This window comes from Trachemys scripta, chromosome 2, assembly GCF_013100865.1.
Source record: "Trachemys scripta elegans isolate TJP31775 chromosome 2, CAS_Tse_1.0, whole genome shotgun sequence".
Taxonomy (NCBI): Eukaryota; Metazoa; Chordata; order Testudines; family Emydidae; genus Trachemys; species Trachemys scripta.
The window spans coordinates 230,152,527-230,167,151 of record NC_048299.1 but is presented as its reverse complement, the minus strand read 5'-3'; the positions used below and the strand labels follow the sequence as shown (position 1 = coordinate 230,167,151).

The following is a 14,625-nucleotide window of genomic DNA, read 5'->3' as shown; positions in this document are numbered from 1 at the left end:
ATTTTGGCGGAGGCCGGATGTGGGGCGGGTTGGGGACGGGGTGATTTTGCCGGGGGGGGTGATTTTGGCGGAGGCCGGATGGGGGCGGGTTGGGGACCGGGGTGATTTTGCCGGGGGGGGGGTCGGGGATGATTTTGGCGGAAGCCGGAGGGGGCGGGGCGGGGACGGGCCGCTGCTACAAAACACACCGTTTTAAAGGGTGGCAGGAGAAGGAACGAAACGCAGACCGCACATTGAAGCAACAGTCGGGGCAGGCGCCCGGGCAGGCCCCGCAGCCCCCAGCCCTCTCCGCAGAGTTTACCGCGCTCCCCTCCTCCCACACCGCCTCGTCAAGTCGCTTCCTATCAAACTCACCCCCATTGGCCAGTTGCTCTCCTTCCTCTGATTGGTTGAATGGTTTGTCATTTAAATAGCTGTTACCGCTGTGAGCCCCGGAAGCGCGAGCCTGGCTACTATCCCGGCTCCCTTAAGTTAGGCGAGGAGAAGCTTTGCTCGATGGCATTTCCTGTTTAGTCGGGGGCACTCTAGGCGGCTGACTCTATGTCTGTGGTATCTGTTGGGCTGTGTGACGGCTGTTCTAGGCAGTAGGCGCGGGCTCTATGATCCGGGTTGTAACTTGCTGTTAATAGCTGAGCCCGGCCTGGTCGGGAGACGGGCCACCGTGCCCAGCCCTGACACCACACGGCGGGGCGAGTGGGAGCCGGCTCACCGGCTGCTTCGCCTCCCACTAGTAGGCGGCGAGAGGGAAGCTCAGGTTCTCCTCGCCTGAAAGCCGGGGGGCGAGCGGGCCGGCCGAGCCCGCCCCTCCGCGCCAGGCTGCTCTGGGCAGCGGCCAGGACAGCAGCAGAGGTCAGTCTGGGGCAAACCGCGGGAGGAGTTCGGGGGAGAATAAGGATGCGGCGGGGCAGTGGGGAGGGGGAAGCTGTGGCGGGCCAGGGGGCGCCCAGAGCGGAAGTGTCTTGCGGGGAGGGGTCTGTTTATTCTAGTGAATTTCAGGTTTTTATTTCTCAGACCTAGGAAGGCAACTCCTCCTCCCTAAAAGTTCACCATTAATGGCCCCAGAATTGCCCCTGCCTGGGGGACTAGGAGCGCTCAGGCACTGCCTCTGGCGTAGTCAAAGACTTGGGCCTGGCATCAATTTTAATAGGCTTCCAACTATGCCAACTGGTGACTGGCTGGCAGCAGGGGTCACAATGCAGTGGTGATAGGAAAGCCTCCTCTAGCTCTTCTGTGCGGCCTTTGATCTCCTGCCCGTTTCTCTTTGATGGAGGCCTATGGAGAGACTACAGGGCCCACCCAGCCTGGAATGTGCCATGTCCAAAGTGGCAGCTATAGGAACCCTGCAGGCCAGGGTTTGACCACTAGACCTTTAGGATTAAGATGGGGTGTTACATACTGGGGTTGTAGTCTTTGCTATGCTCATTACACATTGGGGCTGTTCTCTGCTGAGGATGGCTGCCCTCTGGTTTCACTTGGACAGCACTTGGGCTCCTGATGACCAGTTGAGTGGAGTATGAGGGTTACATAGTGAATACAGTTTTATCCCTTAACCTGCTAATGTTAAACTTATTTTTGAAGACCGCTGAATTCTATTTTTAATTCATAGACGAGGGTTAAAAAAATTAGGACTGTACATTCCCTTCAGTCCATAGCAATCACCCTCCTATTTCTCTTTCCGTCCACTTCTGCCCCTGATATCAGTGGTAAACTTGCACAAAGGTTGAGGTGCACTGTTTGTGCAGGGAAAAGGGCCTGGTTGTAGTATATTAAACTTTGTTATTAACTCACAAGTCAACATCTCAGAGTAGGTAAATGTTCACATTTAGGACCACCATTATTTCTACCTTTTATAGAGTGAATTTCTACATTTTTCTTCTTTCCCCATCCTGTTTTCTCTATTTATAGCCCTCTTCTATTTTCTTTCCTGTGCAGTAGCTCCCAATTTCCATTCATGTGTGGTCTTCATCATCCCCAGCTCATCCGATTAAGTGATCGTCAATAAAATTGTTAAATATTTATATTTGTGTCAGCATTTGTCTCTGGAATTAATATTCCCATTAGATTAATTGGCGTGAAGGAATTCATACCTGAAATCTATTGTTTCAGGCTGTCCACAGACTTATGAAATTATCACATCAGTTACTCACTTTGCAGTTAGAGGGTTAACTTTATAACCATGATGTCTAGAATTTTTTTTTAAATTATGTTTCAGTAGATTCTGAATAGATCATGCAGGCCACATAGATATGTCAGGAGCACTAGATCAACTATGCAGAGCAGGTGTTTGACAACTATGACTTAACTCCTCCACCAGCACTCCTTATGGAAATAGTCAATAGTATCCATATTGGAATATCCACTACAGTTATTAATATGCACCTTAAAAGCATCATCTTGGAACAAAAAAAATAAATTCCTCTTTTTCTTCTGAAAGAATAAGAACATGAGAATAGCCATATTGGGTCAGACCAATTGTCCATCTAGCCCAGTATGCGGTCTTCCGACAAACATCAGCACCAACCACTGAGAGGGAATGAACAGAACAGGGAAATTTATTGAAGGATCATCCCCTTTTATCCAGCTACTAGCAGTCAGGGGTTTCTTTCATAAAGGAGTCAGTGACTCACGTGCAGAGAACTGGGTCAATGACATTTATTGTAATTCAAGATTCATATGAACCAAATGTGGACTTATGGATAAACTAAATTAAAAAACTTATACTGTACATCATTCTGCCTCCTCCAGAGACTTCCTAGCATAGGATGGGAGAAGCACTTTCCTGCATTCCGATGTTGACACTCCCATTTTTAATCTCTGGATCTCCTTTTGTACGGTAACACTAACTATGGCGGTGGCAAGTCAAGAGATGGCCTTTTAAAGACCAGGGAAGGTCAAGTGTGCCTATAGAAAATTAAAATAGGGGTTCAGAAAATTACCAAATGCTACTTTTTTTGCCACTGGCAGCTTGAAAGAGAATCCTGGGGGGGAAGAAAGTTCAAGAAGGTTATGTACTGTGCTCAATCAATGCCAAGAAACATGAGAACATGAACAAAGTAAGTACCTTTTAAAGTTTACCAAGGAAAAAATATGGGACCTGGACCTCATTTTCACCTCTGCTGTATTGCAACAAAATATACTCTACCTTCTGCCTCTTAAGAGAAAAAAATTGATAATTGAGCTTCCACTTCAAATTAATTAACATTAAACAAAAGCTCACCAGTAGATATACTTATTTTGACACAAAACTATCATATCTATTTAATCAGAAACCATTTCAGGATCTCTTGGCAGTGACAACAGCTTAAACTTTTTTTTTTTTTTTTTTAAAGTGTGTGCATTGAGTGAGATGAGCAAATTCAGTATGTAAACAGGTGGCCAATTAAGTCTGACTAGTGATTCCAGACACACATGCAGTTTTGATATCATATCCTAATATATGTTCAATAACAAAAAAATGAAATGGACAGACATGCATTACTTATGTTAAAAGAAAGTACTGTACTTCTAAAAGCAATGTATTTCATTGACTAGACCAGAAGAGTTCACTCCAGTGAACATATTTTGGATTTATAGCAGAATTTGGCTCACTGCCTGCACAAATGCTGTGGGCCTAGGAGCAGCAGGGACATGCCGTCCGCTTCCAGGAAGCTGCGTGGAGCTGGGTAGTGAGTCTGCCAGCCCTGTCAACCCCCAGCACCAGCAGGAGTCCCAGGCCATGTGCTGTGGGCCGCCACCCCGCCCAGCACCTGTGGTGCCCCCAGACTTCCCCCCTTTCCTCCCCCCCGCCCCCCAGCACCCGTGGGGTCCCCAGACTTCCGTCTTTCCCTGTGGTCTCTAGATATTTAAGATGCCTCAGAATAGTGGCTAATTTCTTGTCCTGTTTTACAACATCTAGGCTTAATGAGTTAGAGTTGGGAATAGCACTCGTGTCTTGAATTTGTTGGTCTGGCACTAAATAGGAAGTAGTAAGGCCAGAGTCTCATTCTTTTGATCAGTTTTCTGTTCACTCTGAAGAATTGGGGAAGAAACAGAATAAATAACCAAAGATGGGAATGAGCAAATGGTTGAGTAATCTGTAATCTGAGTTCTAAACTTGATTCTAAACTTGACTTTCTGTTTGAAAAATTATTTAGCCTCTCTAAACCAGTTTCTCCGTTTGTAAAATGCAGATAATACTTCTGTGCCGGACAGGAATTTTGGGAGAAATAATTAGATATTGTCAGTGATTCAATATCGCTTATCAAAAACAACGAGGAGTTCTTGGCACCTTAGAGACTAACAAATGAAACCAATATCCCTTATGTAAGTGTGAAGTATTATGGTTAGAGAACAAGTCCATATTCTTTTGGATGATAAAAAGTACTTAATTGATGTGTAAAAAATTTAGTTATGGAAATTCATTTTTAAGGTTATATGAGCTAATGGCAGATGACAAATTAATTTTACAGTGGCTAAGAAATAATGCAATCAGGGCCCCAACGTTACTTTGAGCTGGGGGTACTTCTGCCCTCACTAGATGAGATTGGACGGTGTATAAACAAATGTTAAGGTGTAAGATGTTTTTCATTAGTCTTTCAGAGATTGTGTTTATAAGGCCAGATCTACACTACAAAGTTTTGTCAGCATAGCTATGTCAGTCAGCATGTGAAAAAAAACACACACACCCCAGCCAACATAACTGTGCCTGTAAAACTGCCACTGTAGACACAGTTATGCTAGCAGAAGAGTGTCTGTCAGAATAGCTAATATCATTGAGAGAGGTGCTATAACTGAGCCAATAGAAAAACTCCTGTCGGCATAAAGGGTCTACACTAGGGTTTTAGCTATAATTTCAAAGCGTTTGTAGTGTAAACAAGAGTTTTCAATACTGATTGTTTGGAATATGATTTTTCTCTCTCATTTAAAAGTGATGTCTTAAAAACTGAGGTCCACATTTTCCCCTCCCATTGAAAAATCTAAAAGAGGGGGGGCTTAGGTAGAAGAAATCTCCATGAGGATCCCCTTGCAGATACTCCACTGTTGCTCAGTTGGAGGGAAAGGGGAGAGTGGACTGGGCCAGCTGCAAACCTGGAGGATCTTATACTATCTGTGTGGAAGCCTAGTGTCTCAGCACTAGCTCTGGCCCTCCATGGCGTCCTCTCCTTCATAATATGGCTCCATTGAATCTGCACTAACAAGGCACTTCCCTGTGACACCTGCTGGGGACTACAGAAAAGAGCCTGAGTTGCTGATTATCTATTCCAGGTGGGCCCTACAGGGCTGGAGGGGAGATGATGTGAATATTCCCCAGTATGCCCAGTGCCTACCACGTTCCTGTGTATGGAGCCCAATCTCAGGGTGGGTAGTGTTGAAGAGTAGTCCAAGTCCCCCTTCCATGTAAGGGGATGATTCACTTCTGGTTTTATTGGGTACTATCTGGGGCTGATAGTTCTAGTTGATGTCCACACCATGGGCTTGCATTCCTTTGTGATTTAATGATTAAGATATTAAAGTAAATGTTTGGACACTGGCTACTTCTTTTATATTTTCTTATCTTGGACTCCTGTATAGCCATGTATACTAATGAAGGCTTGCGTTAATCAGTATCGAGTAGTGAAAGTTTTATGAAATTGTTTTCCAATGCCAGTATTTGCGATTTTTTTCTGGAACAGGTATCCTCCTAAATTCCATCAGGATGCCATTGTTTTGTCTCCTATATGGTTTTTTTATGACATGAAGACTAACTTAATTTAAATTCTAGGAGATAGGATATCTCCTAGAACTGGAAGGGACCTTGAAAGGTCATTGAGTCCAGCCCCCTGCCTTCACTAGCAGGACCAAGTACTGATTTTTGCCCCATATCCCTAAGTGGCCCCCTCAAGGATTGAACTCACAACCCTGGGTTTAGCAGGCTAATGCTCAAACCACTGAGCTATCCCTCCCCCCAGTTTGCTGCAGAAGAGAGATCATTTTAAAGTGCTCAATCCTGAACCCATTTATGTCAACAGGAATGCTCCTACTAATTTAAAGCATGCCAGGATCACATTCCAAATGAGGTTTTTAATTACAACAGTTGTGAACAGAACACATTTTAAAAATTAATGTTTTCTTTTGAACGTTTTTTAAACACTTAATTAAATCAAAGCTTATGCATAGAAATAATATGTAAATGCAATATTTCTGTTGATTATGATAGAAAAGGGGGAGCAAGATGGCAGTGACATTGGAACTGTGGAAATTAGTTTATTACAAGGGAATAGCTGGGCGGGGTAGGGGAGAATGATACCTTAGAGATTACTTGGATTCGTGCATTTCTGCTGACAAAGGTTATAGGGCTGTAAATTTAAACGTAGAATGTTTGTAGGCAGAATGCATTGACAAATATGCCTAATGGTAATACATCTAGTACTGAGTGTCTCAGAACAGGTCAATAATAATGCTTATATTGATAGCAGCAATGTAGGAGATGTTACTTGGTATTATAGCTAAAATCCATGTTATCCCCTTAATCATAATTACATTAATATTGACAGGCCCTTGACAATACTCACATTACTATTGATAGATTTCTGTCAATAATATGTTTCTAAATAAAATATATTCATTCATAATTTGTACAATACTCAATAACAGCATTAAAATCTAATTGGAGAAATTCCTATTTTCTTTGTGATATACAATTTTTTATTTTGGAATGCACTGTAGAAGAGATTCTTGGGTTATTTTTTTTTTAAAACTAAAAGCAAAGCATGGGCTTATTTAAGGAAAAGACTTTATTATTGGAAAACTGATTGTTTTTATTTCACAGAAAAAAAAATCGGCTGTGGTGATAAAATGTCAGCAGGAGATCTTAATATTTAGTTTTAAATCATTTTGTCTTAACATTTATGTAACAACTTAATCACACTGATTTTAGTAGACTGTACTATACTGTTTATCTGTTCTTGATTTTTGCCTTGAGCGTTCCCTTCATGTACTCCTAGCCTGGTGATGTACTTAAATTTAACACTGGTGTTTGTCTTTATTTATTATTGGGTATACAATTCTGGTCCCTTCACTAGTTTAAAATGATCTAAAGCAAGATGATGAAAAGAGAATAACAAGCAGTAGGGACTAGGAGAAATGGAAGTTAATTAGGCGGCATGGCGGAAAACAAGATTCTTGGTGAGATCGGTATAAAACAGAAGAATATGAAATGAAGAATTGCAATGAAAAAATACAAGCTGAAAGATGATGATACTTGTAGGTGGTGTATTTATTTATTTATTTATTGGTACAGATACCAGGCTGCATATTTGTTCCAATGGTAGGGCCAGTATCTGTGACAACAATACAAAGTGGAAATGTAACAAAGCATTGAAATAACTTTGTTGGGGAAGGGAAAGTAATCAAAGGAGACCTTTTATGTTGCCACTGTTTAAAAATAAAAGTGGATAAAAACAGAGTAAAATAAGAAACCACCATTGCTGCAAAGCAGGAAATATGTGGAGTGGAGGCTTATTATTTCACCAAAAGTTAGCCACAAGACCATTGAGATTCTCATACATATTTATCATTCAGATGGGAATAGGCATTTCAAATTCTACCTTTTGATGTTCACATATGGATAACATTGAAATCAATGGGAGCAACTTCAGAATCTTTCCTTTAATATACATTCTAAATGTCCAAACAACCCTAGTTAAGTGCAGGCTTCTTCAACACAGTCATAGTGATGGAGGGTAATGAGTGTGATGTATGGCCCCAATCCAACAAAGCACTTAAGTGTGTGCATAACTTTAAGCATGTGAATAGTCCTATTAAAGTCAAAATTATGCATCTGCTTAAGTGGTTTGCTGGATAAGAGCCCATGCTAATAGATGGTCTGTTGTGGCTTACATTATCTAGAAGTACTTATATATAAATTCATTTCCAGGACTTAAACAGAAGAATTCTTAGCCACTGCCATGGAGTCTGACTACACTTCATGGCAGCGCAAGCAGCGGGAATGGCTAGTCTCCTCGAGTATGTACCCATCATCTCAGACAAGTACATACTCAGGCTGTCTAGCCCCTCCTGTTGCTCATGCCACCACAACTACTCTATTTTTAGTGTGCTAGTTTGATCAGAGCTAATACAAAGTATGTCTCCTTGAACTTGGAATTACACCCCAAGTTTGAGGATTGGATATACCCATAGGCAACAAGAAAAAAGCTTAGCATGCCAACATCTTGAATTTTTTCTGATCTCCTTTACTTTAATATTGTTTCTATCGAGCACACATGGAAAAGCTAATCACATCTGCTGCAAGATTTGTCTTAACAATGTGTTTCTTGCAATAGTACTAAGGGTATGTCTACACTACCCGCTGGATCAGCAGGTAGCAATCAATCCAGTGGAGGTAGATTTATCACGTCTAGTCTAGATGCAATAAATCGATCCGAGCACTCTCCCGTCGACTCCTGTACTCCACCGCTGCAAAAGGCGCAGGCGGAGTCGACGGGGGAGCCGCACCAATTGACTCACTGCAGTGAAGACACCACGGTAAGTCGATCGAAGTATGTCAGCTTCAGCAACATTATTCACGTAGCTGAAGTTGTGCAACTTGGATCATTCTCCCCCCCCCCCCCCCCCCAAATGTAGACCAGGCCTAAGTCTCCTAGTAGGTACAGAAAGGAATACTGCTCTAAAGTTTTTGTAATTTGGGCTTTGAATTGCAGATGTAGATCACTTTTAAAGCTTTTGGAACTGTTACAGTTTTGCCAGTATTTTTCTCCCTACTTACGTGCCCATTTCTCCTTCTCTTCTCTCCTCTCTTTCCCCCCTACCCCCCCCCCCCCCCGGGGGGGGGTGTTCAAGGAGAATTCATTCACCTCTTAAAAAAAACCTCTGTTATGGCAACTTTCTCTTTAACAAATAAGGACTGGATGCAGCTCCCTCTAGAGTTGGTAAATTCCATTTCAGGCTTTTGTTCTCTGGAGAGACTCATTCTGTTCCTATCCAACTTTTCTAAATCAACTGAACATGCTACCTCCACAGTGCAATTAAGTCCTATTGGTCTGTTTTGTGAGGAACTCAGTTTAAAACCCCAAATCTGTGGTAGCAACCTGTGCACTTATTAGATCACTAGGCCTCCTAGCAACTCATTTTTATTTGTTGTATCTCAGTAAAAGGACCACTACATCAGGCACCCCACAGCAGAATCCTGCATTTCTGAGACATGTTATGCCATGACTTTTATACAAGATGATTTTGATGCCCTTGTACTGTATACTACTGTTTTCCCATTGCACAGAATTGTTAATATGATTACATATGCACCAAGCTATTTATTTTTTTTAAGATAACTTTTATTTTTCATTCTAATACTCAAGCAGGAAAAGAGTACACATTAGTTGATGTTACCAGCATACATTAATCATCTTGCCAGAAAAATTGTTATACAACCAGTAGTAAAACCCTGCACCTGTCAAAAGAGATTAGAAAATACATGCAGGCATCACTGATATATTGTAAAATAATTTGTGTGAGTGCTGAATATTTATTTGATCTTTTTAGCATTTTTAAACATATCACTGTCTTTGTTTTAAAGGCTTTATTATCCCCAACTTGTTTACATTCCATATTTCTTCTATGCATAGTTCTCAGATCTCCTAATACCTTCTATGGCACGGGTGCCAAAGGCGGCACGCGAGCTGATTTTCAGTGGCACTCTGACTGGTTCCTGGCCACCAGTCTGGGGGGCTGTGCATTTTAATTTTAAATGAAGCTTCTTAATGTTTTAAAAACCTTATTTACATTATGTATTAGACTTATAGAAAGAGACCTTCTAAAAACATTAAAATGTATTACTGGCACGCAAAACCTTAAATCAGAGTGAATAAACGAAGACTCGGCACACCATTTCTGAAAGGTCGCCAACCCCTGTTCTATAGTATATAGTTTATCAGCAACTTGTGATGTGTTGATATGGCAAGGTTTGTCTTCACTACATCCCCCCGCCCTCCCCCAAGAGTTTACTTACTATACCTGTTTGCCCCATTAAGTTCCATAAACCAGCGTACTGTTTTACAATTACTGTTGCTAATCTTCCTCTTCATTTTAGTATTTCAACACTCTTCTAGCATCAGGCAGTGCATTAAGTCTTATAGTGAAGCACTAAATGTGTGATTAGTATCCTGAATAGCTCAAAGAGGATACAGCTGTGTTACTGTGTGGAATAATAGTGCAATTTAAGTAATTTTAAGATGGAAAGTTATTAATATGACACTTCTTAAATGGTGCTGGTTGCAGTGTGTACTATTGTGTTAATATTTCCTAAAGAGATGGCTTTGTTGCTTCTTGTTCAATTTTGTTGTTCACAATTTTATATGAACTGTATTAAAGTATTAACAATGCAAAATGTTAAGCTTATAGTATAATTTATCTGTATTTATTCCTAGAAAGCTGTGGTGAAGACATGACTTCCAATGGCAGTAATGCAGAGAGAGTGAACCCTGTGCTCAGAATAAGTCAGCTGGATGCTCTTGAACTAAACAAAGCCTTGGAGCAGCTAGTTTGGTCCCAGTTTTCCAACTGTTTTCATGGATTTAAGCCAGGGCTGTTGGCTCACATTGAACCAGAAGTAAAAGCATTTTTATGGCTTTTCTTGTGGAGATTCACCATCTATTCTAAGAATGCAACTGTGGGACAGACTATTCTGAATATTCAGTACAAGAATGACTTATCTCAAACACAGAAATATCAGCCATTGAGCAAACATCAGAAGTTATGGTATCTTATATGCACTGTTGGCGGAAGGTGGTTGGAAGAAAGGTGCTATGATCTATTCAGCAGTCGCCAACTAGAGTCATTCTTCAGAACCAAGTATTTCATTAATTTTGTAGCTGGACTTTTAAAACTTTGTGGACTACTGAACTTTCTGATTTTCCTTCAGAAAGGAAAATTTGCAACATTGACCGAACGTATTTTAGGAATTAGATCTGTCTTTTGTAGGCCTCAGAATGTTCGTCAAATAGGGTTTGACTACATGAACAGGGAACTTCTATGGCATGGCTTTGCTGAGTTTCTAATCTATCTTCTACCACTCATTAACATGCAAAAGCTCAAACTCAAAATTTCATCTTGGTCTTTGCCTATTGCAGTTTTTTCCAATAGCGAAAACTCTTTAGCAGCACATTGCAAGGAATGTGCTGTATGTGGGGAGTGGCCAACTATGCCTCATACCATAGGCTGCTCACATGTTTTCTGCTACTATTGTATTAAAAGCAACTGCCTATTTGACATGTATTTTACCTGTCCAAAGTGTGGTACAGAGGCACACAATCTTCAGCCATTGAAATACAAAATTGAAATGACAGAAGTTCACACCCTCTAGAGTTTTTTGCAGTGCACTTGAAGCACATACTTTATTATACAGTTTACTCTACTCTATTCAGAACCCTATTAAATTGATCATTGTCCTCTTTGTTTACAGCAGTTTGATCTTTCTCTGTCTTAGGTCTGTGATATAATAAAGTCTGTATTGACATTAATTTCCATATACTAATAATTGTAATTTAACCATTATTCCAATTATAATCAAAGATTCATGGGACTATATTGTTGGTAGCTATCCACATATTTCATCAACTACCTTATATAATCGCCATAAAAGACATTCCTGGTAAACTACTTTTGAGGTAAGTAACTCATTAACATCTATAATAAAGTAGTGAGACCACCGAAAGAAAATGGAGAGCTGCACCCCACGATATATCAGCAAAAAACAATTCATGTTCTTACTACTGGGGGAATAGGCTTAAAATTACCTTTTTAAACAGTTTTTGCCACTATGCACCATTAAGTCAGTTTAAATTCATTGCAGTGAATCTGTTCCCTAATTGTCCCAACTAAATGCATCTACTGTTCCAGGCTACTAAGTGGATACCACCCTAATCTATTATAAGTCATAGGGTACTTTTATTGCCTTTATAAACATTTAGTATAGCATTCATATCCCAGTGATAAATGTGGGTCTTTCTTTGGTTATTTCCATTGTTGAACCACAATTTCACTGGATATCAATTACACTGCTCTACAGCCACAATGCTTCTGAAATAAATGTAGTCAAACTTTACTAAGGGTATGTCTACACTACGGGATTAATCCGAATTTATATAATTCGAATTTGGGAAACAGATTGTATAAAGTCGAATGTATGCGGCCACACTAAGCACATTAATTCAGCGGTGTGCGTCCAAGTACCGGGGCTAGCGTCGATTTCTGGAGCGTTGCACTGTGGGTAGCTATCCCATAGTTCCCGCAGTCTCCCGCGCCCATTGGAATTCTGGGTTGAGATCCCAGTGCCTGATGAGACAAAAAACATTGTCGCAGATGGTTCTGGGTACAGCCTCACCCCTCCCTCCCTCCCTCCCTGCATGAAAGCAACGGACGACAGACAACCATTTCGTGCCTTTTTTCCTGGGTGAACACTGCAGACTCCATACCACGGCAAGCATGGAGCCCGCTCAGCTCAAGACAGCAGTCATGAACATTGTAAACACCTCGCGCATTCTCGTGGAGTTTATGCTGAGCCAGGACCAGAAAAACGAGGCGAGGAGGCAGCGGCGGCGGCAGCGCAGCGACAAGCGTGATGAGGACATGGACATGGACACGGACACAGAACTCTGTCAAACCGCAGGCCCCGGTGCTTTGGAGATGATGTTGTTAATGGGGCAGGTTCTATCCATGGAACGCCGATTCTGGGCAAGGGAAACAAGCACAGACTGGTGGGACCGCATAGTGTTGCGGGTGTGGGATGATTCCCAGTGGCTGCGGAACTTTCGCATGCGTAAGGGCACTTTCATGGAACTTTGTGACTTGCTGTCCCCTGCCCTGAAACGCCAGAATACCAAGATGAGAGCAGCCCTCACAGTTGAGAAGCGCGTAGCGATAGCCCTGAAGCTTGCAACGCCAGACAGCTACCAGTCAGTCGGGAATCAATTTAGAGTGGCAAATCTACTGTGGGGGCTGCTGTGATGCAAGTAGCCAAAGCAATCACTCAGGTGCTGCTACGAAAGGTAGTGACTCTGGGAAATGTGCAGGCCATAGTGGATGGCTTTGCTGCAATGGGATTCCCTAACTGTGGTGGGGCGATAGATGGAACCCATATCCTTATCTTGGCACCGGAGCACCAGGGTACCCAGTACGTAAACCGCAAGGGGTACTTTTCAATGGTGCTGCAAGCACTTGTGGATCACAATGGACGTTTCACCAACATCAACGTGAGCTGGCCAGGAAGGGTTCATGACGCTCGCGTCTTCAGGAACACTACTCTGTTTAAAGGGCTGCAGCAAGGGATTTACTTTCCGGACCAGAAAATAACCGTTGGGGATGTTGAAATGCCAATAGTTATTCTTGGGGACCCAGCCTACCCCTTAATGCCATGGCTCATGAAGCCATACACAGGCAGCCTGGACAGGAGTCAGGAGCCTGTTCAACTACAGGCTGAGCAAGTGCAGAATGGTGGTAGAATGTGCATTTGGCCATTTAAAAGGTCACTGGCGATCGTTACTGACTCGCTCAGACCTCAGCCAAACCAATCTCCCCATTGTTATTTCTGTTTGCTGCGTGCTCCACAATCTCTGTGAAAGTAAGGGGGAGACCTTTATGGCGGGGTGGGAGGCTGAGGCAAATCGCCTGGCTGCTGATTACGCGCAGCCAGACACCAGGGCGATTAGAAGAGCACACCAGGAAGCGCTGTGCATCAGAGAAGCTTTGAAAACCAGTTTCATGACTGGCCAGGCTACAGTGTGAAATATCTGTTTGTTTCTCCTTCATGAAAACCTGCCCCCTTTATTAACTCATTCTCTGTAAGGAACCCACCCTCCCCCTTCCCCCAGCTTGCTTTCAAACCAAATAAAGTCACTATCGTTTAAAAATCATTTATTCTTTATTTAATAGATTATAAAAAAAGGGAGGGAACCCGGGTGGGGTTTGGGAGGAGGATCGGTGGGAAGGAAAAGGCCACTAAAAAAAGGTTAAAAAAATGACAGCCTTATACAGGGGCTGTAGCGGCACTCTGTTTTCCTGCAGCCGTTCCTGAAGCTCCACCAGACGCCGGAGCATATCTGTTTGCTCACGCAGCAGCCCTAGCGTTGCATCCTGCCTCCTCTGATCTTCCTGCCGCCACCTCTCATCTCAAGCATCCCTCCTGTCCTCACATTGGTCCCTCCTGTCCTCACGTTCACTGGCTCTTCCTATACTTTGAAACTGTGTCCTTCCACTCATTCAGATGAGCTCTGTCACTGCTGGTGGATTCCATGATTTCTGCAAACATCTCGTCTCGCGTCTTTTTCCGACGCCTTATCTATGATAGCCTTCGGGACGGAGGAGGGAGGCTTGAAGAATTTGCAGCTGCTGTAGGGAGGGGAAAAAAAGATACATTTTGCAGAACAATGCTTATATTCTTTCACGGTGACCAACACTATTCACATTACATAGCACATGTGATTTCTGTGCAAGGTCGCATTTTGCCTCTTAATACTGAGTGCCTGGGGCTTTGCTGCTAGAGATCACAGGTCCGGACAACAGAATTCGGGTTGCATGCGGCCATGGTAAGCCATTGTCTTTCGGCTTCTGTGCCCTCCTTTCCCACATACCAAGCAAAGCCCGTTGAGTGCTGCG

General features: G+C 42.6%; 1 protein-coding gene and 1 long non-coding RNA gene across 3 annotated transcripts in view; one reads left to right on the top strand and one right to left on the bottom strand.

Moving 5' to 3' along the window:
* The window catches only part of LOC117873596, a 43,845-nt gene extending 43,387 nt beyond the window's left edge, over nucleotides 1–458 (bottom strand). The window contains exon 1 of the long non-coding RNA XR_004644771.1: nucleotides 355–458. This is a non-coding gene — a long non-coding RNA (uncharacterized LOC117873596). The remainder of the gene's footprint in view (nucleotides 1–354) is intronic.
* Nucleotides 459–600: 142 nt separating this feature from the next.
* PEX2 (peroxisomal biogenesis factor 2) lies at nucleotides 601–11,498 on the top strand. Of its 2 annotated transcripts, XM_034763161.1 has the most exons (3): nucleotides 601–849; nucleotides 2,965–3,053; nucleotides 10,401–11,498. In XM_034763161.1, exon 3 carries the CDS (start codon nucleotides 10,418–10,420, stop codon nucleotides 11,333–11,335), a length of 918 nt encoding a protein of 305 aa, XP_034619052.1. In that variant the 5' UTR covers nucleotides 601–849; nucleotides 2,965–3,053; nucleotides 10,401–10,417; the 3' UTR covers nucleotides 11,336–11,498. The 2 variants fall into 2 exon arrangements, with proteins under 2 accessions (XP_034619052.1, XP_034619051.1); XM_034763160.1 differs by lacking the exon at nucleotides 2,965–3,053 and having other exon boundaries at nucleotides 603–849.
* Nucleotides 11,499–14,625: the final 3,127 nt, after the last annotated feature.

Bases quoted from the DNA above. Each gene is read 5' to 3' on its own strand.
- PEX2 (XM_034763161.1), top strand. From the start codon at position 10,418: ATGACTTCCAATGGCAGTAATGCAGAGAGAGTGAACCCTGTGCTCAGA.